Below are 26,842 nucleotides of genomic sequence, written 5' to 3'. Positions count from 1 at the left end.
CAGGGATATGTATGGCCTTTCTGTGAGGGATGTGCTTTTTTCTGGCCAATCTGACCAAATTTTTTAAAGTTGGAAGACTTTTCTTTTAAATTTGTAGTTCACAAATGTTCTGTTAAGACAACTTAGATTTTAGCAGCTAAATTCCCCCAAAGATTCAATGCACATTGGGCATGTTCCACCCAAGACATGAGCAGGACTTACCATGTGATTGCATCTATGGGCTGCTGCAGGTCATGCTGGGTCCAGGCACAGGAACTGAGAATTGGGAGACTCTCCCCTGTGCTTTCAATAGGCCCCCTGCTAGGCCTAGGAAGTATGAAGGAAAAAACTGAGTGATTTGAATACAGAGGGGACAAGAGCTGGACCTGTGCGGGCAATGGGGGAGTAGACTGGGATAAAGAGCCAGGTGGTGAGAGACTGACTGAAGATTTGCAGAGGCATGAGGGGGAAATTGGACTGATGGGGAAAACTTAGTCAAGCTAGGCAAAGAGACTTGATCCGGGAGTCACGGAGGTGCGGGGAACTGAGACTAGCTGGACAAGAAGACTAGAAGCCAAGCCAAGAGGGAAGGGGCTGGAACTTAGATGGATGGAAGACTGACACCAGATGAGGAGCTGCAGTGGGGACTGAGAAAAAGTTCTGGCTGAGCAAGGACCAGTGGGATGGGGGAAAGAAGGGAAGGGTAGACAGAGCCGATGAGAAGCAAGGTGGAAGGAGAAGTGGGACTGGCAAGAAGGAGAAGTGGGACTGGTTGGACAAAGAGACTGGGACAAGGAGCTGGGGGGACTGATGGGGAGACACTGAGATTGGACGAGGAGCACAGGAAGGGAGGTTGGGACAGGAAGCTAGTGGGGACGAGGAAGATGGATGTGGGTTGGGGAGAGAAAAGACATAAGATGAGGAGACAAGGGTGGGAGGGACTGCGACTGGCTGGGACACGCAGCTGGGCCACTGCGGGAGAGATTGGGACTGAGAACAGTGAGGTAGTCCAAAGGGGTGAGACTAGGACTTGCTGGGCTATAAGATTGGGCCTGGGATGAGAAGCCTGAAGAGTGGAGACTGGGACTGGCTACGTGAGGAGAATGAGACTGGGGTGAGAAATGAGGAGAGAGACAGGATTGGGACAGGTGGGAGGGGACAGGGCACAAAGGGTCATGTTTGGGGGAATGGGCAGAGGAGTCTGCCCTCCCATCCAGACACTGAAATGTCAGAAGTGCTGAGAACTGGAGACAATGGGAGCTGGGCTTTCGACATATAAAGTGGTATGTAATGCTAAGTACTCTGAAAAAAAAAATCAGGTCCCAAGTGTCTCAAACTGGTACCCAAAACTAATGGATACTTTTGACCTACATCTGTGTGTGCCCCTGTTCCCCATGAGCAAAATGGGGACAATAGTACTTCCTCATCTCACAGAGGTGTTGCGAAAATAAATTCATTAATATTTGTGAAGCAGATACTATAGTGATGAGCACCATAGAACAGCTCAGGCAAAAAGGAATCGTTCTGTCCTCAGAGTAGGGTCTAAATAGCCTACTGCAATTAAGGCATGGGGCAACATATTGAACAATAAGGCGAAAACAAAATTTTGAGTAACTTCTCATTAAGTGAGCACCACCTATTCTGTGGCACAGGCAACTTCTTGTGGCATTTTCTAACTTCTGTGTGATTGACTTTGCAACATAAATAACATTCTTTTAACATAGTTTCTTGAATGTAATAATTTGTATAAATTCAGCAACATTTAGATTTAACTTTAATTAATGAGTTTACTCAGTGAACATAATTTTCTAGTCCCGCAGCTTCTGTCCTTGTCCACTCTAGATTCCTCACTGAGGTCAGTGTTGTTATTTTTAGCTGAAGTCAATGGGTATTTTCCCTGAGCAAGGGCTGAACTCAGTGAGATTAAACATGTAATTCAAAAACATTTTCAATTAATAATATTACTTGAAACACTGATATGTCAACACAGAGAATCAAGTACAAAACACAAACTAAAATGTTCCTACTTAATCCTTAGAGGCAAATTATGTAGAGTTGCATGAAAAAAGAAAAAAAATGGGAAATGGACAACATTTTTCATGTTGTTTGATTTTCTGTTTCAGGAATGACAATGAATACTATGGGAAGGCCATCTTTCCTTTGCTCTGGGAACAGAAAGTTTTGGGGTTCTGGCCACCAACACATAATGAAAAAAAACAGTCTAATTAGTTACACATGTTCAGCAGTCTTATGGGAAACAGACCCAGAAGAAAGGCAAAATTTTCACAACACAAAAATACCCCACAAAATCTGAGAAAACAGTCATCCAAAGGGTAAACTTCCCTCCACCAAAAAAAAAAAAAAATCAGAAAAATGTCTCATAAGACAGCAGCATTTTCTTCAAACAAAAGTACTCTGACATAAATACTGGTCAGCTTCTGACCTTTTCATTTATTAAGCAAACAGTAAGGAAAACTGGAAGCTAAAAATACATGTAGTCAGAATTTATGAACTAGGAATCCGGAATGAGCAGCAAAGTTTCCAACTGACAAAAAAAAAAAAAAAAAAAAATCCTATTCTGTTAGGCTCTGATCCAACAAAGCACATATACACATGCATAACTATAAGCACGAGAGCATTCCTGTTTACTTCAGTCAAGATCACAGTCCTACTGAGCTAGATGTTGAACAAACGGAGACAACTGAGTTCCTTATCTTTGCTACCCATTGAATTATGGGGCTACTCATGTCCAAAGTATGTATTTAAGAGATTATTTGCTGGACTATGTTCTAAGCTGTACCCCTGGCTCTGGCACTGCCTCTGTGTTGCCCCGAACATGACATTTTACTTCTGTATCTCAGTTTATTCATCCATAATGAGGGTATATAAATAGATTCTTACCTCACAGTGTATGGTGAGGTTTAATTAACATTTTTAAATTGCACTGAGATCCTGGGATAAAAGTTACTATGAAATTGCAAATCAGGAATAGTCTTCAAGGGTGAAATTAACTCCTTTGCAGAAGTCGAGCACAACCAGCTAAATTCCTCTTAAGCTCTATTTTAAAAACATAAATCATGTATAGAGCTTGTGCAGGCCCTACAGACAGAGGTGAATTGCACCTGGTGTATGCATCTATATTAACAGTCCATTTTTCTTCCTCTAAACTAAGTCCACACTTAGGTTAAATTATCATTATTACTATTATTAGTAGTAGTATTATGGAAGCACCCAGAGGCTCCAAGCAGGATCGGGGTGCTAAGTGCTGAAGAAGATAAGCTCTCCAGGAGAGGAGCCTATCTTTGCTAACTAAATATTTGAATTCTATCACGATGAAGTAAAAGAAGCAAAGTTAAAAGGTGCCTTTTAAAACAAAATTGTTTGACTCAAACCTCATAAATATTAACTCCAAGTTTCAAGCATGGTTTCCAAGAGGAAAAGAATAAGTCAAGCATTCCAATGAATATTTTAACATAAGTCTAAGACTCATATTTATAAAGGTATTTAATTGCCTAACTTCACTTGATACTTCCGCAATAGCTGGCCCTAAATGTACTTTTTCTAAACAGATACAAATATGGATATAGTGACTATACCTCTAGGTTGTACTGTTAACTGTACAGCTGTTCTTTGGGATCCTACAATGTTGACGGCTTGACATTCGTATTGGCCTTGGTCATGCAGAGCAACTCTGGAAATCCTCAGTGTTCCAGATGATAGTACTAGATGTCTTCTATCTACAGAGAGTTGGCTCCCTGAAACACAGCATTTGTTATTTACCAATTACAGCCATGTAAAATAAAATACTATCTATATTTCAGACACAACTCAGAGCCATTTAGTATTTGATAAAACCTATACAATTTTTTAAATAAAAAAGTAAGGTTTCACAAAACAAATTATTTAGAAAAAATGTTTTGAAACTACTATCTACTCTCCAGAACACACACTGCGGCATGGTCTACACTAGGAAATCAGGTCGGTATAACTACATCGCTCAGAGGTGTAAAAAATCCACAACCCTAAACAATGCAGTAACGTTGACCCAACCCCTGGTATAGACAGTGCTAGGTCAATGGAAGAATTCTTCCATCAACCTAACTACTGCCTCTCAGGGAGGTGGAGTAACTAAGCTGATGGGAGAGGTTCTGCAGCGATGCCACTATACTGATTTCTGTGGAGACCAGCCCTCATGTTCCTGACCTCTTCCACATCTACTTTTTCAGCAGAAAACAGAGGAAAGCATGATATTCACACCCACGAAGCATCAAGTCAACAAATCACTATAGGAAGGATGCAAATGAAGAGCATTGTTACTTTCATGTCATCACGTAGGAAGAATATTCACCATTCATCTTTTCTCTCCATTTCGCCCACCTAACTATCAGAAAAAAAGTGTACGGCTCTGCAGAACCGGATATACCAGCATAAAAGGAATGAAACAAAACGCACCAAAATAAGGCTGAGTGCCAGTCTTGTCCACCACCCCTGCTACCTTTCCACCACACTCTATTTGTTTTCATCTGTGGCCACTGTACATAACATTTGTTTGGAGCCACCTCAGGAAGCGGAGGAGAGGGAAAATCCATAGACACTGTCAGTGCCTCAATGATCAAGTTCTTACTGGAACTCTGCTGTATCTGTCACCACTTACAACCCCCTGTGAGTTGCTTTTCCTGCTATAACCTCACCCTTCCACATGTTGGTACACGTAGTAGATCTATTACTGATCTTATGTACACTATCATTTCTATCACCCCTGAATTTGGCCTAGCATCTTTACAGTACCATTCCTGAAATGTAGTCGACTAGAGTGGACCCCTATGCCCATGCCAAAGTCTTTCATCTGCTCCACATGAATGTAAAGAATATTTCTTGTACAAACATTTTACAGATGGCAGTTAAAGATTATCACATTATATGTTTAATCTACTTAGATTTATAACTACTAAGTGTTCTACATTAACTAACCAAATTGACATCTTCCATCAGAGACTAAGAAGCTTTTAAGGCAATTGTATAGCACACACACATACATTTTGTGCTATTTCATAAGTGATTCCTAAAGGGATGTAATATTTTAAATGTTTAAAAGTAAAACCTCGAATCAACTTCTTACCTCCTTTGGTCCAGGCAATAACGGGCTGTGGATAGCCTTGCGCTTCACAAGGGAAATCTACAGTGTGGCCCTCAATCACTACTCTGTCTTGAGGAGTGACAGTAAATTGAGGTACAGCTACAGGAGGGAGAAAAAAACTTGTTAAACAACAATTGAAAGATGTTCCATTGGTTGATATTACTTATTTTCTATGTGACTTGCACAGTTCTGTGGGGAAAGGGATCCTGCTAGCTCTTTTAGATTGTAAGCTCTTTGGGGCATGAATTCTCTCTTACATATATGAACAGAGCCTAGCACAATGGGGCCCTGATCTCAGTTGGGATCTCTAGGCATTACTGTAATACAAATAAATAATAAATCATAATCATAATCATAATCATAATAGATCCAAAATATGATGTACCTTAAGACTGGTATAATCAAGTAGAGAATGTTCTCTGGATTCAAAATATCTTGCTTTCTTTCTTTCTTTAAAAAAATCCTCAACTAAATTATGAAGAAAACACAATGTGATCACAACCAGCCTGAGCTGCTCTTTTCTTGTAACACACACACAGTGCCTTTATACAAAAGAAAACCAATGAACAACGGTATAGGCCAGCTTCTGCAGTAACATTGTGGCATTACCAATGAGAGCGGGCATTTGTTCAGTTCTCAAAATACATCCACCCATTAGTTGATGGAAAAGTGGAACTAAACACATAAGGGCAATTTGTTTTCTATAATTTGAAAAATAAGTATGTATAGGGTGACATGGTTCTTGCTCTAAGGAGTTTACAATCTAAAAGAAAAAAAAGTGGGAAAATACCAAAACTGATGAGGAAAGAACAAATTTAAATTTTTAAAAGATATTAGAAACCTAAGGAAAAATCACTTCCAGCTTTAAAGACTAAAGAGTAATAGCCTACGTATAAAAGAAATTTATTGCATATAGTGTTCCTGAAAATATTTTATATTCTAGGCTTTTGGCAAATTATGCTGAAAATAAAGTTACTCTGATTACAATAATTTGTACTACTATAATTGCCAGTTCACAGAAGAGCTGTACAAATGATACGGGGGCTGGAGGGATTGCTAGCTTCCATGCAGCAAATCAGTCAAAAGAAAAATGATTAGGAAAGATGGGAGACACAGAACCACACTCAGAACTCCACGTCCAGTAGTACATGTGTACATATTAATCTTTAGACATGCCAGCTGCAGAAAATATTTGAGTCCCACACAAACTTGGCACTGGCAGTATGTATACATGTGATTATATAAACAGACCAGCAGACAAAATCTTGAGCAGCAGACATTTCAAAATATGAATGGGATATAAACATTTGTGTATAATTCTTCCGAAGTTTTATTTCTAAATTAAGGGCCTGAGATTCTGCTCTCGCTGAAGTCAATGGCAAAATCCCACTGACTATATTAGGAGAGGGAACAGGGTACACAATTAAAATAATGCACTTATGGTCTAATTCATTTCCAGCAATTTAGAAATCAGAATGGAAATATGTTTCCTTTGAATTAATTTTTGAAAAATATAATGTCTTTCCTTGTTTAATATTACTTACCTTGCACTATGATGTAAGCAGTTGCATGGATATTATCTATACTGTTGGTTGCAAAACAGGTATACTCGCCACTATCTTCCTGGTTCACATTTTGTATATAAAGGCCTCCTGAAGGAGTTATTGTGATGCGAGGATCATTTGGTAAAGGGGTTCTGTCGCCTTTTGTCCATGTGATCCGCGGTTGCGGGTGGCCAGTTGCACTGCATTCCAAAGTAACACTTTCTCCAACTAATACTTCTGTATTTTGTGGGTGGATCACAAAACTTGGCCTGGCTATCAGAAGAGAACCATGCTTAAATGTGGCTTTCATCCATTTCCAGACCCTTATAAACATCAACAGGCTAGAAGAAAAACCTTTATAAAATTGTGTTTAAGGAATTTATGAAAAAATATCAGAGCACAAAGCACATTTTTGATAATCTGTTGCTGTTTAAAAGGTTCTTTTCACCAAGAAAGAAACTGATACAAAGAAAACAAACTGACTATAGACAAAGTGCTGTTTAATGCACAAAGAGAGGGTGGGGGGGGGGATAAAAATGGTTTTAAATAACTTTTCAATTATAGCAATCATAAGTGTAATTTGTGACTAAAGTAGGTACAACATTTTCAGGAATGTAATTTTTAAGTTGCTGGTGTCCCTTTAAACCAGGGGTCTCAAAGTCCCAGCCCGTGGGCCATCCGCAGCCCGAGAACCTCCCAATTTGCGGCCCGTGCCGGAGAGACGCTGCATGCAATGTCTGCTACAGGCGCCGCCCCCCACAGCACCCATTGGCTGGGGGAGAGGGACAGAGATACTATCACTAGTCGCTGGGCAGAGTCAAACATGGAGGCAGCATCATTAGTTGCCAGGCAGAGTCACCTATGGAGGTAGCATCACTTTTTTCCACAATGAATAAAAACAAGTCAAAATACCGAACACAACTATCTGATGCCCACCTTGCTGCAATCCTGAAGGTTTCAACTGCTCAGTCACTGAGGCCAAACATCAACAAACCGACAGAACTGAAGCATTGCCAGGTGTCTGACAAACACTAAAAACTCTCCGGCAGGCAAAGAATTGTATGACAGTTTTATTATTTCTAAGAATTTTTTAAAAAAAATACAACATAAATGTTTTCTTTTCTGAACACCATCTTCAGTGACATTACTGGCCCACTGGGAGGTCTGAGGACTGGCCCTAGCCCTAAGGTAAATTGAGTTTGAGACCCCTGCTTTAAACATATATAATACATCTCCATAAAACAATTCTGCGGGTGAAGTTAGTGCTCATATATGAAACACAGGCAAGACTCTGACATAGTGCCAGAAGGGGTTGTACAAAAGTATTGTTTAGTCCTCTGCAATGCATCTCCAATGCATCTCATGATTGACCTGTACCACTTTTGCTATTCTCCATTCTTGGCCTTTCTTGAACAGAAACCAGAAACTGTTTGATTTTGTAATGTGCCAAAACAGCTCGTTAAGCAGGACTTGCAAGTGAATGAGGACAGACACAAGGATGGATTTAAAATATTAGGCCAAAACTTTATTAAAGTTAATATGGAGGAAGGGTACTATGTGTCCCATCTCCCTGTACCATCCATTGAAGTAGGTCCAGTGCAGGGTTTACAGGTCTCCTACCACCTACCATCACTCAGGACCATACCCACCCCTAAAATGGGCAGCTGAAATGGGGCAAGAGCCTTGAGAAGCCCTGGGCAATGTTTTCAATGAATGATTGTGAGAAGCAAGGAGCCAATTAGCTCCCATCTCCCTCTGTCTGGACAATGGATGGTGGAGTGTCCAGGAGAAGACGAGTCCTACGCCTGCATAGAGTCCACAGTTGCCAACTTTCACACACCCTGATTTTCACAATAAAACAAAAATCAAGCTAATCCCATTTGAAAACAAGGCCAAAACAAGCCAATCCCTAAGAACCCCAATACTCTATGTGACTATATTCCCCCCCCCCCCCAGCATGCTGTTTGGGACTGTGATGGGCCTGCTCTGCACCCCTGACTCTCTCCCTCCCTTGCCCTTGCTTGCTGGGAGCCGATCAAAAAAAAAAAAAAAGTAGTAACAAGCTACAACAAGAAACAAGCTACAAACCAAACAAGCAACAAGCCAAAAATTAGCCAACAAGCAACTCACAAGCCAATTAAGCCAAAAACAAACCCTATTTCTGCATTTTTTTTCCCGGGTTTGGCATGTCTGATAGACTCCCCTTTTCATTCTAAAGCTGTCTGGCACATTACAGGTCCATTCAAGTCTTCCACCCATTAAACTGGGTGAGTGGCATTGTTATTTTTGTTTTGAGCATCTTAAGTCAGGTCTCTAAAGATCAGACACTAGAACAACAGCACCATTTAATTCTCTTCTTCCTTCCCTCATATACTACTAAAGATAATCTACATTATTACTCTGATTAAATGGTATAATACAATCAATGGTATAATACAATCAATATAATGGGTTGATAATTTCTAGGACTGCAATAACTAGATGGTGATGCAAATAAAGTTGCAAAGATGCACAGGAAATACAAACCTGCAGTTAATGCATAAAAGCAAATGTACTTCATTATGAAAGTGGTCGTCTGATTAATAAAAAAAACAAACAATTCTGTATCTAAAATCTATTTACCTGGTGACCCAAAGTATCTAAGAGTAACTTCTTGAGTTTTCACTTCTCCTGCCACATTTTTCGCCATACACTGGTAAATACCCTGGTCTGTCTCTTGAGTATTCTGAATCATCAGAGTGCCATCATCTAGCAAGTTGAGACGGGAATCTGTTTTCATACTGAGCTCATTACTGTAAAGACAGAAATCTGCTGAACTAAAACTTTTAAATCAAAAGCACAGAAAAAACATATAAAAGAAAAAAGTCTAATTGTAGTAACAAATGTAACCTACAAGAATAAATCTTTAGCGTCTTAAGTCCACTAGTAAGTGTAATAATAGAACTTTTAGTCTTAAATTAACAAAAGCATCAGAGATGAATACCAACAGTGTGACATTTTAAAAAATATAAACATTCTGACTTCAGAACTGAAAAGCTTGACTAATCTTATAAGTATAAATGTTTTATACAGTTTGGAGGAAAAAACAAAGAGTGAGTTACACACATCCATTTCCATTTTTTATTCAGGATATCAATTGTTCTCATTGCCAAACATCTCTAAATGTCTCAAGCCAGTGTCAATAAACCCACACTCGAATCTCTCTTATTTCTACTTAAAACTCTTTCATATGTGGATTTTGAACACATGCTTTTGTTGATTATAAAAAGGTGATGTTTTCAGTGTTGAGATTTTAAAGTTGTTTTTTTTTTAAATCTATAAAATATTTTACCATCTCATGTTTAAAAGTAGCTCTCTAGGTTTCTCTTTGATTTGTTAAAGTGATATTAATTCAGGATGGAAATTGATCTTCTAGCTACAACATAGGGTCTGCAGACAGATATCACATAGTAGGTAATAAAACAATGGGTGCACTTGGACAAAATGCACCAACACCTTCTGCACCTGCAAACTACATATTACATGCATTTATAGAATTACCTGATCTTTATATACAAAAGCCTATTAGTATAGTTACTGTAGAGTTTTGCAGGTTTCTGAAATTTTGTGGGTGCAAGTGCAGTTGAAAAAATTGCCCATGGTATCATGATATCATATATCAAGTTCCTTATTAGAAAAAGGTTCTTTATTATATGATTATTATACTTTGAATTGCAAAGAAACCAGATCTAGTTATAATTGCCAATATATTAACTTTTTATAATACTAATATGATGTTCTTAAGTTCATGTTTGTGTACATGAATGGTGAATTTCATACACCAACTGTAAAGCAAACATATACAAACAATTTCTCTCTCTCTCCTTTTTTTCCTTAACTTACTTGTTTCGAAGCCAGATAATTTCTGGTTTGGGATTGCCTTCAGCTCTGCAAGTGAAGTACACTGTATTCCCTGAGGTAACGTCCACATCCTGAGGTTCCGACGTAATTCTTGGCCTCTCTGTATCAACAATAAACGGTATCAAGGAAACCTTGCTTGTTTTAAAACGATTAAAGTAAATAATTAAATATTTATTTTCCCCCCACACTGTATGTAGATGAACATTTTTCACAAATGTTTCAAGTAAAAATACTTCATAGATTCAATCAAGATTAAACACATTTTTCTCTACACAAAATTATCATTGGTTTTCTGACCTCTCTCAACATTTACTACTGTCAATTTAGAAAACTGAAAAATGGCTTGTGTCAAGGTTCCTTCCCCACTCTGAACTCTAGGGTACAGATGTGGGGACCTGCATGAAAAGCCCCTAAGCTTACTTTTACCAGCTTAGGTTAAAACTTCCCCAAGGTACAAACTATTTTACCCTTGGACTTCCACTGCCACCACCAAACTTTCCTCAGAAAACGTAGTTTGGACACGTCTTTCCCCCCAAAATCCTCCCAACCCTTGCACCCCACTTCCTGGGGAAGGTTTGGTAAAAATCCTCACCAATTTGCATAGGTGACCACAGACCCAAACCTTTGGATCTTAGAATAATGAAAAAGCATTCAGTTTCCTTACAAGAAGACTTTTAATAGAAGTAAAAAAGAATTATCTCTGTAAAATCAGAATGGTAAATACCTTACAGGGTAATTAGATTCAAAACATAGAGAATCCCTCTAGGCTAAACCTTAAGTTACAAAAAAGACACACAGACAGGAATAGTCATTCTATTCAGCACAGCTATTTTCTCAGCCATTTAAAGAAATCATAATCTAACACATACCTAGCTAGATTACTTACTAAGTTCTAAGACTCCATTCCCGTTCTGTCCCCGGCAAAAGCATCATACAGACAGATACAGACCCTTTGTTTTTCTCCCTCCTCCCAGCTTTTGAAAGTATCTTGTCTCCTCATTGGTCATTTTGGTCAGGTGCCAGGGAGGTTACCTTTAGCTTCTTAACCCTTTACAGGTGAGAGGATTTTTCCTCTGGCTAGGAGGGATTTTAAAGGCGTTTACCCTTCCCTTTATATTTATGACACTTGTGTAAATTTATATCAGATTCTGAAGCAAAGAATTTGTATATATTTAGTTTTACAGAGATTTGATTTGCATTACAAAAGCGAGGTTCTAGCCAACACAGTGCCATTTAAAACTATACTGGCTAGTGGAATATTTTTGGGCTATAGCATGGCAAAGTATTGCAACATAAGTAACAGTAACTTTACAGTAACAAAACTCTTCAGTATATGTGTAGACTAACCTTCTCAAACTTGATTGAGTGATAGAAATCCAATGACCTAATCTTACTCCCACTGACGTCTATGAGAGATTTAACACTGACTTCAGAGGAATCAGGAACAATTCCTTAATGATCCCGTTTCCTTCCCTCTTTGCATTGTCTGAGGAGCAATGTAGTATAAAAAATATTAAACTTCAAAACTGACCACTAAAGACTCCAGCTTGCATTCTTTTTATGTTCAGGTATCCTTCTGGAGTCAACAGGGGTTTTGAATGCAAAGAAGGCAAGCTCAGAAGCCAGCTTTGTGTATTCCATTGCTTATCATACAAATGTACAAAGTAATCTCTCCAGTATACTTTCTGGTTTTATCTTCACTAAGTGTTCAATTATTTCATGTCTGCACATCCCTTATACAGACGTATTTATTGTTGAATTTTTGGCATCTTGACTACTTAAGGTTATCATCCTGTGTTTACTGTGGTCCATTATCCACAAAGGAACATAGGAACCTAGATCCCAGATTTAGGTGCCACTGTGACCCACAAAACCCTTGCTTGGCTGCCATCTAACCCTGTAGGTGCCTAAACTTACTCAGTGCCTAAATTTCCACGAAAAAGTTCCCTAGGTGCCTAAGTTTCTGCCTCTGGGAATGGACACAACACCCTAGATGCCTGTCTCACACCTAAGCCTGAGAGGGATCCTCAAACCATGTGAAAACAGATGCTCCTCTGCCTCTCTTGCCTGATCCAGTAGGCATGCTATGAGTATGCCTACCAGACCGAGGAGGAAGAGGTGGTGTTGGTTCCTGTGCTGTCTCTCTTAACTTTTAGCCCAGTGGTTAGAGTACTCATCAGGATGTGAGACCCCCCACAGCTTCAATTCCTCCCTCTGTCTGATGGGGCCAAAGGATTTGAACAAAGGTCTCTCAGCAGAGTAACCTAACTGCTGGGCTATGAGATATTCTGATATGGATCTCTCTCGATTTCTACAGTTGAAGCAGACAAATACAGAAAGCTGTTAAGGAAAAAAAAAATCTTTTCAGGATGATCATGCTCAGTTCTTAGGCTTATTCCCCCTCATGGGGCTTGTCTACGCTGAGAAATGGAATTGTGCCATTGCACTATCAACTAATGTGATGTTAAAAAGAGGTGGGAGACAGAAGGAGAGGTGAAGAGACTATATTAAAAAGTGAGCAAGTGGAGATATAGGAGGAAAAGCAGAACGGTATGGTCAAAGAAGCCGAGAGCAGAGACTGAGTGGAGTGAGTGATCATCTGTATCAAAAAGCAGCAGACAGACTGTGGGGAAGGGATACAGAGAAGATATACTTGGAGATGGCCAGAAAGTAGCTATTGGCATCACTGGCCAATACAATGGGGAAAAAATCCCATGAAAAACATAGGTGGTTTTGGAAATATTTAATTTTTTTTCTTGAACATTAAGTGGAAAACTCACCACAGTTAAGTTCTTCTGGTGTTATTGTGGCCACTGATCGTCCCTGGATCCTCCTTGGATACTCACAAGTAGCTGCTGCTTGAGCATTACCAGATTCCGCATATGTCTTCAACAAATCTGCCAGCCATAGGATTTCACAGTCACAATGCAGAGCATTTGAATCTAAACGCCTGTGTAAAATGAGTATCATCCATTAGTCTTCCTAATCAGCTGGAACAATTGATTAGATTTTATATGACCTGGCAATATTCCCCGTCTATTTATTCTTACATACAAAAACCTACATTAAAAGAAAGCCATCTAGGTCCCCTTGTGCATATGCATTATGATACAGTCTTTAATTACATCATCAAATACTATTTCTCCCCCCCCCCCGTAGACCAATACTCAATCACTGTACAGGACAGACAGCGCTCTCTGTCTCAGACTATTCAATACTTTTTATCCTCATCATTCAATAATAGTTCCCCCACCTATCCTACCTACAGACCCCGATTTGGTCACTGTTTTTGAGGACACCTAACTCTACACAAAATGGCTGAAAGGAGAACTCCCTTTTTAACCTTTAGACCAGTGTTTAGGAAACTCCCCCAGGATGCGGGAAATCCTGGTTCAACTCCCTTGTCTGCAATGAGAAGAGATTTGAACATGAATTTCTCACCTCTCAGGTTAGTGCCTAACTATTGGACTATGGAGTCACTCTCACTCATTCTCTGGCCCAATGCATAATTAATTATTTATATACATAATGGAACAGCTTCAACAGGTGAGGCTGAGAGAGACCCACAGTAGAATATCCCATAGTCCAATAGCTAAGGGCACTCATCTGAGAGGTGGGCCACCCATGTTCAAATACCTTCCCCTTGTCAGGTAGAGGGAGGAATTGAACTGGGGGTCTCCCACATTCCGGATGAGTGCCTTAAACACTGGACTAATGGTCATAAGGGAGGCTACTGCCTTCTTCTCTGGGCCATTTTGAATAGAGTTAGGCATGTGCCACCTCCATTCTCGAGGGGAATGGATCTTAGGTGCCTAATGCTCTGAGAGAGTCAGGGCTTAGGACACAATGATCTCTATGGCATCTGCTATTGGCTAACTTACGTGACTTCCCGCTGAGCATGCTTGTTTTTGTGGAGCCCATTATTAGGCTTCTATCTCTCTTCATTCATTGTATAGGCAGCCTAGGCAACTAATTCAGGGTTTGAAGATTCCACTGGGTAGCTAGCACCTGAAAGTTAAGTGTTGCAATGACTACGTCCCTTTGTGAACTTGGGCCAAAGTGCCTACATCACTTTAGATCATTTTACGCCTAGTCTCTACAGTTTAGGAAGGATCTAGAAAAAGCAACCTCGAGAAAATACAATGGGCAACAAATCTTATAAAAGAAGATCAAAGGAATTTAAAACAGTAGGAGGAAAGATTGTAGAAGCTGAGTTTATTTAGTCTACAAAACAGAAGACTCATTGCAGACAAGGCCACAGTCTATACATAAATTCAAGATAATAAAGCAAGGAAGGGGTTTAGTCACAGTCACAAAAGACTGGAGAATATAGACCATGGAAGGAAAAGTTTAGACTAGGTTCTTTAATGGTAAGAACAATTAGGCAGTGGAACAGACTGCCAAAGGACGTGAACACTTTAAGATAAGACATAAGTATAATTAGACTATTTCAATTCTTTCTGTATGTACATTTAATTTACTTACAGTCTCTTCATAGATTCCAGATGACTAAATGTCCCAGGAACCAAATGAGCTATTCTGTTATTATGCAAAAATCTGTTAAAAACACAGAGGAGTTCATGTACGAGTTCAGATTTTGAAATGTTTTCATTCCATATACATTCTTCTGGAATTCCTTAAAGAGATACGAATTTTACAACATGCAAATAAGCATTTTTTAAATCAACTTTCTTCTGCTACTTTTTTTTTAAAAAAAGGCTTCCCTTTCCTCATCTCCTCCTCCATCCAAGAAAGAAACATTTTTAGTCAACACTGGAGACAAAACTACATAAAACATGACAGACAAGTGGGGGGAAGTAATCAAATAAGCTATTTATACAAAAATTTAATCATCCTATGTCATGTTTCGTACAGTCTATTTTATGATAGACTAACGTCAATCAGAATGGTTTTGAACTCATTTTGAGATTGAAAATTGTACACAAAACTGTGTTATTAAACCATTTCCCCAATCTAGGGCCTGACCAGAAGTCACTGGGAGATAAAGGTGCTCCACACTTGCCAGAAGGTGCTCAGCACTTTGCTCCTCAGTGTCTTACACCATGAAAGTTTCAGTACAAAATAAAAGCTGCATTAAAGATAAGAAAGTTTTTTCTCACTTTCCACACTATTGATCTGGGTCAGACAAAGAAGCTATTTGACTACTGCCGTTTACCAACATTTCCAAACAAAAATAAAACTTACAGTCTTTCAAGTTTTGGAAGATGCGTAAAGGATTCAGGTTCCAATGTTTCTATGTGATTAAAGTGCAGATACCTGTAAATGTTTTAAACAAAACATCACTGAAATGTATTTAATGAAAGTAGTACTGTGCAGCTAGAAACTTGGTATGTAAAGGACTTCTCATGCTGCCGAACACATCTGTAAATGACTACAGGTTAATAATGTAATAGCATAATTGTCTTTTGGATTATACACTTTTCCATGAAAGAAAGAGGCCTTATATAATAGGAAGGTTTTAAAAGTTGCTATTATATTGGTAAAAATAACAATATATTAATATCAACTCATCATACTTCAAACAATCTTCTGTCAAAACTAAATATTTACAAAAATCTTATGGGACAATCAGTAAGCCCACGTGTATCATAGGACTGATAAGAAAAGACAGATTATAGTATTTGCAAAAAACATAAGCTCACAGATCCAAAAAACCATTTTTTTTCATAAAAAGCCAGACAGGTATTATCAACTAATATTAGAAATGCAAAACCAGTATCTTTTCTACAAGTTTTGGATCAACCAGTTAATATGTAATAAAACTTGTTTTATTTACAGTAGGATCAGGGCTTTTAGAGAAATATTGGCTTTACATTTTCTGACCCTCTCTCCTTCAACTATCATATTTTCCTAGAGAATCCTACCACCCAGACCACCATATGAAGTCACTTGATTTATTTTATGAAGTTGAATAAATGAATACGAAACAATTTTCTGTAGGAAGAAGTTATAGCTTTATTGGTAAAGATTTGCAACCTTCAATGGACATGCAAACAGTTTTTGGTATCCAGCCTTTTGAATGTCATGAGAATGACTGAAACCTTTCCAAAGATGCTGTCCCAAGAGAGGTCTTTTGCCTGTAATACACTGCCCTATCAGTAAGTTGTGGCAATTCTAACCTCCTCTTTTCCCCTCTCCAAAAAAAAAAAATTAAAAAAAAAAATTAAACACTCCTCTCCTCTAACCAGAAGCATACTATTCTCAGACAAATTCATAAACACAAAATCAGTGCAGGTGGGCTGTATCACCAACTGGACAGATCTCCTCTGCAAAAGTTTACCCAATAGTTATTACTGTCTGATGTATGAATAGACATCTAACTGCAACATTAAAAAGAAAAAGATACCCTCTATTTGGTGTCTATATTGGCTATTAAAAGTTCCTTCTGGAGTACAAAAGCCTTGGATATTAAAAAAATGCTTGGCACTTATGGAAGGTCTGAATCTGCAATCCTTACTCACATGAATAGTTCCACTAATGGTAACAGGCTATTCATGATCAAGGGCTGCAAGGTTAGGTTCATACTGGTTTATAAATTTTAGTGAGAATTAACCGTTCTGTCAGAAATGTGTTAACCAAACTTTACAGATGAGTAAACAGGAAGCAGAGCTGTGGGAGCAGCTTGGGAAAGGATTTGTGAATATGCTTGTAATCAGATGCTGATTACATCCTGCCCCACTTTTCTCCCCCCACATGAATGTTTCGGGAGGAGCTTAATGAAAATATGGAAAAAACAGTAATTAAAAACAAACTAAAAAAAAACCACCACCAAAAAAACAACTCCTCAGCATGAGAAGATGGAAGACATTTAAAGAGCAGAAACTCTTTCTTGGAAACACTCTGACCATGTTTCAGCTCCAGACCAAAAAGCAAGGTCCACATGGCCAGATATTGGAAATCAAGTGGGCAGAGGGATGGGGAAAAAAAAACAGTGGGGATAAATAATCTCAGAAACCACTGCCCTGTAAAACTACTCCTTTCACAGTACAGGGCCACATACATGGTTTAGCAACCAGACAAGTGTCCAACAATCCAATGTTGATGGGCTGCTGACAGGAAAGAGGCACATCAGCCTCAGCACTATCATCAAGGAGAAAGTGTACGCCAATAAGTGGTCCCAGCAGGGGGACCAGAGAAACAGTCAAAGCAATAAGACTAGGTTAATGTGACAAGTGAAATTTTAATGTCAAATCTATTAGACAGCCAATAAATCTGGCTTGTGACCTTCTCTCTGCTAAATCATGGAGGAACTCAGAATTTTTTTACACCTGGAGCCAGTGTACCTAGCCAACATACATTCATATGCATAAAGGTTCATACTATCAAAATACATAGCTATTTCTTGTGCAGAAGATAGGGCAGACCTTCAGTATCAATAAATCCTTTCCCCTTTTTGTCTCCTCTGATTCTCTCCCTAAAGTACTCTCCATCCTTTTCCTGAGAGATTTAACATCTCAGTTTCTTCAGGCACTCACGTGGTTTATAGACGTTAGGTCACAGAATCAGAAACCAGGCCAAACAGCTAAACTACAGAAATACTCTACTTGATAATGAATAATTCATAACTAGCCATAAACTCAAATATATTTGTGAAGTTATTTGAACTAATTTTGAATAATAACAAAATATAAATCCTGATCTATTTCTCAGGCAATCCATGGCTAGAGAAGGGGCCAAATCTAAAGAAGAAGAAATTATTTGCAACTAAGAGTTTGACTAGCTCCAGTAGAGGCTAAGGTCACAAATTCAATTCCAAAACTAGGACTACGACTAGAACTCTAGAGTTCCTCGTTCTATGTACTGTGCTCTATTATTTATGACTCTTATTCACTTTTGTTTGTACCAACAACCCATATAAACCTCCTTGTTTAAGTATTTTGAAATTCACCAATCACAAGTTTTGCATACATCTAATAAAACAGACCAGCCTACCTTGTTTAATGAAAAACAGGCTCACACAAAGATCCATCTTGGCACCATTGTTCTTTAATATTTATATCCATTGACCTAGTCACTGAAATTTGGATACACAGATGATCTCACACTCTCAATTCAAATGAGTACTTTCACCCAAGCGCAAGCACCCTAGCATAAGATCTGATCAAGCTGTAGGTGTCTTACAGGTTATGGCAACTATGACTTAATCCTCAAAAACAGCTGTCTCCATGTTCCATCTGATCAACCAACATGCAAAGAAGCACCTGAATGTCACCTTCTGTGACACCAAATTCAGGCACAAGGATTTCCTGAAATATCTTGGAGTAGTTCTGGATCTGATGAAGACCACTGCCAACATAAAGGCTAGCAACAATATAATCCACAAACTAACTGCAATCAATTGGGCAGCAGATTTCATATCTTGAAGACAACCACCAGTTGTTGCATCCCCGCATGCCATTAGTCTTTGACTTCAGCAGCTGAGAGAGTGAGATTGCCTCTGTGCAATAGTCTTCTCACTTAAAAAACTTAGTGCACAGGCATTCACGCATCATAGACATGAGAACACATCATGCCATGGTATCATCATCAGCTACAATGGACAGCTATATGGTGCAAGCACTCTAGAATACGGACTGAGTTTAAGTTTATAGTCTGTAGTATAGTTTGAAATCTGTCAATTGTTCTTGTCTAATAATACCTCCAGATCTTTTTTTTTTTGGGGGGGGGGGGTTAGAGGGGGTGTTTAAACCCATAGTTAATACCAATTATGTACTGAATGTTTAAGTATGTCAGCAATAATATTACACTGAGTGTTTAAAAAGGCCATTGTGAACAGATTTATTCAAAACTGATCAAAAGAACTTCTGCATTTGTTTTGCAAAATGCTCCCCTTTTACTATTACTATTTATTATAGGTATTGTGCTAGTGCATATTATGTAGTATTATTATTACTATTATTATTTATTTATATTACCATAGCATCTAGGTACCCAAGTCATAGAGGCCCCAATCAAGGATCAAGTTCCCATTATGCTAGATGCTGTACAAACACATAATAAAAAGGCAGTCTTTGTTCCAAAGAAGTTGTCATCTTTTTATACCAACATTTCAAAACCACAGAAAACTTAATAGAAAAAATCATGATAAATATTGGTTTCAGAAACTGTAGTATAGTATGTAAGATTTCACTCTATTACAACTCAGTTAACAAAGAACATGTACATCTGTATGCAGGCTGAATGCATAGCTCTTATATTAGAACAGGTGAAGTTATAACAAGCAGAAGTATGTTAATATGAAAATCATATACATAATTAACATTCTACTAAAATTAAATAGCTAAAACTTCAATAATTCAATTAGCATTATGGAAAGGAAGGATTCTCTTGTTAGAAGGATTTCACAGAAAAGGTTTTATTCTCCTTGTGCGAAAAGTACTATAGCATTGCTCTTTAGAATATGTTAGTTACTTGGGAGGAAAGATGTGGGGAAGAGACCACAGGATATAATACATACAAGCACAGAATTTCATTTTATTAAGGAATCAGCTTCTGTGACCAGGGCTAAAAAAATATCTGTCATCCATCACATTAGGTATCTGTGGCACTTCCAATTTGCCATGACTGACTTAATATTCAGGTATCTAAATAAATTTGACTTGATTTTTCAGTGGTGTTGAGGATGCACGACCCTGCTGACTTTACTGGATTTACGCTGGTACAAAAAAGATCAGAATCTGGTCCAGAGATGCTACTCCAGTTGCTGAATTCGGAGGGTGAATGGGAGGTTTCTAATGAGTCATTAGGTGAGGATGATGCCAAAGAGCCTATGGGAAAAGTGGAATCCTGCCTGCAGACAATCATAGGGGGCTAACTATACTTGTTTTTTCTCTCTCAACATCATAACTTAAGGGAACACAGGTAAGAAACAAACAAAACTTTCTGTTACTCTATTAAATTAAAATGTATACATATATAAATTTTAACTGAATAGAGTAACAATAAAATATACACACACAAAAACTTCCAGTTTCATTCTGTGTGAATGCCAAACAAATATTATGAACTAAATTTTTCCTTTCGATATGTACATGCAATTCTCAGGACTTCAGAAGGAGTTTCACTGTGTACTGGAGTCCAAAATTTGGCTTAGTCAGTAAACCTAGGAAGGAAATTCGTTAATAATTAAAGAAAATAAGAAGCCTGTATTGATCTGAATATAGTGAAGCAGCACAGTGTTGTGGATAAGGCGCTAGACTATCAGACGACTTTGATTTTATTTCCAAGCTCTGCCACTGACCTGCTGTGTAACCTTTGGCAAAACATTTCATATATGTGCCTCAGTTTCCACATCTGTAAATTGATGATAATAATACTTCCCCTTCCTTTTAATATACACAAATTAAAAGTACTATATAAGATGTAATATTAGCATATACATTTAACAGAATTATATTGTTTCCATAATGGGGAGACTGTTCAAAAGAGCAACTAAGTTATATTCACTGCTTGGGGTAACAAACATAATCCAAGTGAAGCAGGACTTCAGATGTCGCTCCACACTTTTACAACTAAAACGGAAACTGTCAAAATCTAAGTTCTAAGACTCTTCAATCCCATATGGAAATGAAGTTGATAAGTAATGACTTGAGACCATCAGTCTTAAATTAAATACTACATGACAATTCTCAAACCAGAGAGTCTGTGCACAATTGAGATCTAAACCAGAGGAACATAAAGTATGCGATATTTACCCCCACGGAGAGTTAGATCTCCCAGTCATAATGCAGATAGATCACTAGTAAGGCAGTGCATGGGAAAACCTGTCTTTTGCTACCTATAGCATCTCACACCTGTGAATAAGCTGAAAGCTTACTATTTTACAGAAGTTAGTACTTTAACAGGCGCACCTAAATAATTAATGTACTATGAAGAAAATAAGATTTGCTATTAGCATGTAAGCAAGCACTACCAGTTGCTGTCAGTATTCTGCAGTAACCAGTGCTAGAGAGGGAGGAAGAGAAAGGCATTAAGGAGACAAATGACAGTTATCATATGTGTTTCACACTTAGTAACTAAATAGAACCTGTTCCCCTAAAATGCACCCAAGTGCCCTCTAAAATATGCGTATATGGATTGTATAAATGGTGTGTGTGTGTAGTTTTCTTGCATATAAAACTTCATATGACGAATAAAAATGCAGAGACAGGTATGTATAGTATAAATACAGACATATGAATATAGTCTGGAAACTCAAAATTCCTATTGCCCTACAGGAAAGGAGATTCTCTTTTATAGGAACTCAATGACAGACAATGAAATTCACCCTGCAAAGCAAAAATCCACTGCAAAATGAATGGAAATTTAAGACTTCAGGACTTTGCAAACAGATCTGCAATATTATCTATTTAGTTATCGCTGCTTCTACCAGTCCAAGTACTTCTTGAATTACTGTGTAATGGTGAACTGTTTTCTGATTAAGTAAACTGTGAATAATCAAACACATAGCCAAAACAATACATTCCTTTTTAATTGTACTAGTACAGGCTATTTTCCATTCTTTTTCAAATTAAATTCTTCTTCACTTGAAACTCAGTAAAAGAACAATAGCTTACACAATGTTGCTAGCAGAAAACTGAAACGCTTTCCACATTACAGACAATGAGGATACCACTCCCACTCCCACCCTCTGCCTCCCCCAATATATGGCAATGATCAGCCACATGTGTATCAATAATATTCATATTTTAATTTAAAAGGGTTTTTAAATGAAAGAGAAAAGCACTGAAATAAATTTCAGGGCTCGATTCAAACTTTCATTTACACCAGTGTAAAACAAGAGCAACTCCAGTGCAGTCATAGGAGTTGGAGCATTGTAAAACCTATGTAGACGAAAGCAGAATCAGACCCTGAATCTCTAATTAATGCACATTGTTTTCAATATTTGTCTGTGATCATGCTTCTTCTCCAAGTCTACTACATAGTACACTAGGACACTTGGAATGTAAATCACAAATAAAAGACAAACATAGAAATGAAGAATTTGACACTGATCAATTTTGTTTTTTCACATGCAAACGATTATAACAATGTTTGACTAATATCCCATTCCAGTGCAGACATGCAAGGCATGCAGGCAGAAAATACTGATCAAGACGTGCACTTTTCCTCTGAAAGGCAACCACGTAGATGACAGCACAGAAGAGAAAAGGCACTTACAGTTGTTCTAGAGAGGCAAGTCCTTTAAATGCTTGCCTGTCAATTGACTGGATTTCATTCTTGTACAAATAGCTGAAACAAGAAACAATCAGTAATATTAGTACACAAACAAGAGCTACATTAAGGTGGAAAAGAAGAATTAAGTCGACACATGAAGACAGTTTTTCTACTACATATTAGAAAAACAAAACAAAAACATGTACACACTAACAACGCTTCCTGCTTGAGAATCCATTCCCCAGGCCCACCAGAAAAGGCACAGAAAACTGGGGGGCCCTCTATGTCCTGACACAAGTAGTTGGAGGGCCTTTGGCCTTCTGGTTGTTACCATGCCCTTGTAGAGCTTCCTTTGCCCGCATTTTCCTGACCCAACCCCAATTTCATGAGCATTCATGGCCTGCCATACAATTTCCATACCCAGATGTGGCTCTCAGGCCAAAAAGTTTGCCCACCCCTGTATTAGTGACATGTGGATACACTTTACTAGAACAGAGAGTTTGGGGGAACAAAATTCTACAATTATTATTTGTTTGCAGTAGCAACTACAGTAAGGTGCGCACTTTCCAAATACTCAGGAAAAGATAATCCCTGCCCCATCGAGTTCACGGTGTAGGGATGGATGGCAGACAGACAGCGGTCAGAGAAAGGGAATGACAAAAAGGGGTTTGTTATATATCAATAAGATTCACTGTAGGCAGCCTAGCATAAATGGATTTTTATGTGAGACTTAAAAGCGGGCGGGATATGGCCCTTGCAAACAAGTTCATAACCTTCTATACGTTACTTGAATCTTGAGTGAAGAGAGTCATGGAAGAGATTGTTTGAGAGACTGACAGACGTGTGGAATGTTCCTGGAGGGTGACACAAAACTTGACAAGCGAATATAAGTATGGAAGAGCAGATGGGGAGCCACTGGAGAGATTCAAAGAGGGGAGTGACATGATCAGCTCCTCACACAAGGAAGATAATAACAGCAGCTACATTTTGTATTAACTGGTGAGGGACAGTGTGTGTATATTAGGGAATCTAGAGAGGAGGATCCTGAAGAAGTCTCCCAAGACTGTAGCCTTGGTATTACATTTTACTTCTCTCTCCATTCCCCCATATCCAATCTTTCACTAAATCTTGCCACTTGTTCCATCTTAATAGTTCCAAAATCTGTTCCTTCCTCATTGCTAAAACTATTCTCCATGTCCTGGTCATTATCTCCTTGATTATTGTAACTTTGATGTCTGGCCTCGGACCTCTCACTTCTCCCTCAGCCAGCATGCCCCAAATTCTCTGCAAAAATAACCATCTCCCAGAATGATGAGCACCTCATCCCCTGCTTTGAGCTCCCTGAATGGCTTCCTGTCTACCAGTTCATATTCAAACTCCTTGTCCTCATCCGTAAGGTTTTGGGGGTTTTTTTTGTAATCTTATCATAGCTGCATTTCTACTCACATTTTCCCCACACACTTCCCTATCTTTTTATCTTGCACCTCCTTTTTTCCAGTGCTGCACATTGTGCCTGAATAGTTTCCCTGTCTGCATCTGACAAGTACCTTCTCTCCTGAAAGTAAACTGTTTCTGCTGAGGGTACGGAAGGAATTTTCCCCACCAGAGCATTGCACAAGTCCTTGCATATATTACAGGGTTTAGGGGGTTTTTTTCCCCCATCTTTCTGCGCCACTGCTACTGTCAGGTCAACCCAATCATTTAACAGAAGTGAACAAAGCAGATACGTATATAATGAGTAACAAAGCACAGAAAGAATAAAACATACACTGTATCATTTATTTAGTTAATAAATGAAGACAATATTCTAGTCTTCGTTTTTAACTGCTGTGTTTACATTGTACATTGCAGAGGGAGAGCATGTAACCAAAGTAATATAGAGTTACTGCAGGGCAGAACAAACATGTGAATTAGCTATGATATGGATAAGGCCTAGGTTACCTATAATGAGATGTTTTTGGGGAGGTCTGGGGTTGCACATTGGCTAAAGAATCGCTACCAAAAATTAAGAATCTGAAATTGAAATAAAAGGCTTCAAAGCAAAACAAAGCCAGTTGTCTAACAGAAATCAAATTCATTTTGTCCTACTTTTACCATCAGAATTTGAAGTTATATTATTACCTCAGACAATATAGCATCACTGGGTTAGAGAGATTGTGGCAATGTAGCTGTCATTGATTTAAAAAATAAAATAACTAACCCCAGCTACACACCTACCAAATAAAGTGTACTTCTTCTTATGAAACAGGAAGGCTAGAACATATAGAAAGATTCTATGGGGGAGGTTTAGGTCGGATATTAGGAAAAACTTTTTCACTAGGAGAGTAGTGAAACACTGGAATGCGTTACCTAGGGAGGTGGTGGAATCTCCTTCCTTAGACATTTTTAAGGTCAGGCTTGACAAAGCCCTGGCTGGGATGATTTAGTTGGGGACTGGTCCTGCTTTGAGCAGGGGGTTGGACTAGATGACCTCCTGAGGTCCCTTCCAACCCTGATATTCTATGATTCTACTTTCTAAATACTTAATTTTCTTTGGTATACAGAAAAAACCAGAGTGCCTACCTGTACTGTAATTGTTGCTCTTCAAGGTGAGAGTGCAGAAATGTATTCCACGAGACGTGTGCACACCCAGCACACCAAAGCTGCAGAACTTTGCCTAGCACTATTTATAAGGGTGGTGCTGACGCCTTCTGGCCCCATAATTCTTCCAATGGGAATTTAAGGGCAGTCCCACTCTGATTCCCCGCAGAGAGGATGGAGGGTCGGCTGTGGAATACGCATTTGCACCACAGTTGCCAACTTTCACGTGGTAAATAAGCACCCTGACTGTCACAGTAAGCCAAAAATCAGCTAATTCCATTTCAAAACAAGGCCAAAACAAGCTGATCCCTAAGAACCCCAACACTCTGTGTGACTAGATCCCCCTGGCGTGCAGTCAGGGACTGTGGTGGACCCACTGTGTGACCCTGACTTTCTCCCCTCTTGCCCCACCTTGACACCCGCCCCTGTTTGCCTCTCCTTGCCAGGAGCCGATCAAAAAAGAGAAGCAACAAGCTACAAGCAAAACAAGCAACAAGCCAAAAATTAGCCAACAAGCAGCTCACAAGCTAATTAAGTCAAAAACAAGCCCAATTTCTGTGTTTTTTTTTTCTACGCATTTGTCATGTATGATCTCCACCCACATCTCAAAGAGCAACAGTTACCGTACAGGTAGGTATCGGTTTTTTCTTCGAGTTCTTGCAGACATGTATTCCATTCAGGTGACTCGCAAGCTGTAACTAATGGAGTTCAGGCTTGGAGCCTACTTCAAGAAGGACTGCAGAACTGCCTTTCCAAAGTTTGCATCTGATCTAACTGCAGTCATAATAGCATAATGTTTGGTAAAAGTATATAGGGAAGACCAAGGAGCAGCCCTGCAAATGTCCCATATCAGAACATCATAGAGGAATACAATCAACTCTGCCTCCAGAGAGGTTATGAGCTTATTTGAAAAGGCCCCAAGCAAAGTCCAAGCTATCCCATACACCATAATAATGCAGAATGATATCCACCTTGAAACGGTTTGCAGAGACTACTTGGTCCTTCATGCAATCTGCGTCAGAAATAAAAAATCCAGGTGATGAATGAATAGGCTTAGCTCTTTCCAAATAAAATGCCAAGCTTCATCTCACAACCGAAGAACTAAGATGCTGTTCATCTGTGGTCAAGTGAGCCTTGGGGAAAAAATACAGATAAGTATATTGCTGGACTGGAGATGAAATTGTGACATCCCTTTACATAAAATTTAGGATGTAGCCCCAAGACCATCTTGTCTTAAAAAAAAATTAGTATAGGGAAGCCATTAGGGTCTGCAACTCTCAAACTCTCCTCGCAGCAGCAATTATGACAAGAAACACTGTCTTTTGGCATTTGAGAGACTGAGAACAAGTTGCCCAGGGCTCACATGGAGGACCCATGAGGACAGCCAGCCCACTACTAAGGCCCCACAAAGGAATCACTCTCTTCACCAGTGGGAAGGAGACAAATTATCCCTCTCAGAAATCTCACTACTATGGAGTTCAATAAAACTGGTTTCTCTTGGACCAGATGATGAAACACCAGAATT

General features: G+C 38.8%; 1 protein-coding gene across 1 annotated transcript in view; it reads right to left on the bottom strand.

The window, feature by feature from the left end:
- Positions 1-26,842, bottom strand: part of PXDN (peroxidasin) — a 158,909-nt gene that overhangs the window by 68,872 nt on the left and 63,195 nt on the right. The window contains exons 4-12 of the mRNA XM_073336142.2: positions 22,741-22,812; positions 15,766-15,837; positions 15,046-15,117; positions 13,341-13,510; positions 10,543-10,660; positions 9,283-9,452; positions 6,661-6,933; positions 5,099-5,215; positions 3,576-3,734 (exon numbers count right to left, since the gene is read on the bottom strand). Of these exons, the coding sequence (XP_073192243.1) occupies positions 3,576-3,734; positions 5,099-5,215; positions 6,661-6,933; positions 9,283-9,452; positions 10,543-10,660; positions 13,341-13,510; positions 15,046-15,117; positions 15,766-15,837; positions 22,741-22,812 (1,223 nt within the window). The remainder of the gene's footprint in view (positions 1-3,575; positions 3,735-5,098; positions 5,216-6,660; positions 6,934-9,282; positions 9,453-10,542; positions 10,661-13,340; positions 13,511-15,045; positions 15,118-15,765; positions 15,838-22,740; positions 22,813-26,842) is intronic.

This window comes from Lepidochelys kempii, chromosome 3 (genome assembly GCF_965140285.1).
Source record: "Lepidochelys kempii isolate rLepKem1 chromosome 3, rLepKem1.hap1, whole genome shotgun sequence".
NCBI classification, from domain to species: domain Eukaryota; kingdom Metazoa; phylum Chordata; order Testudines; family Cheloniidae; genus Lepidochelys; species Lepidochelys kempii.
Note: the sequence above shows the minus strand (reverse complement) of the source record. Positions and strands in the feature narration are given on the sequence as shown.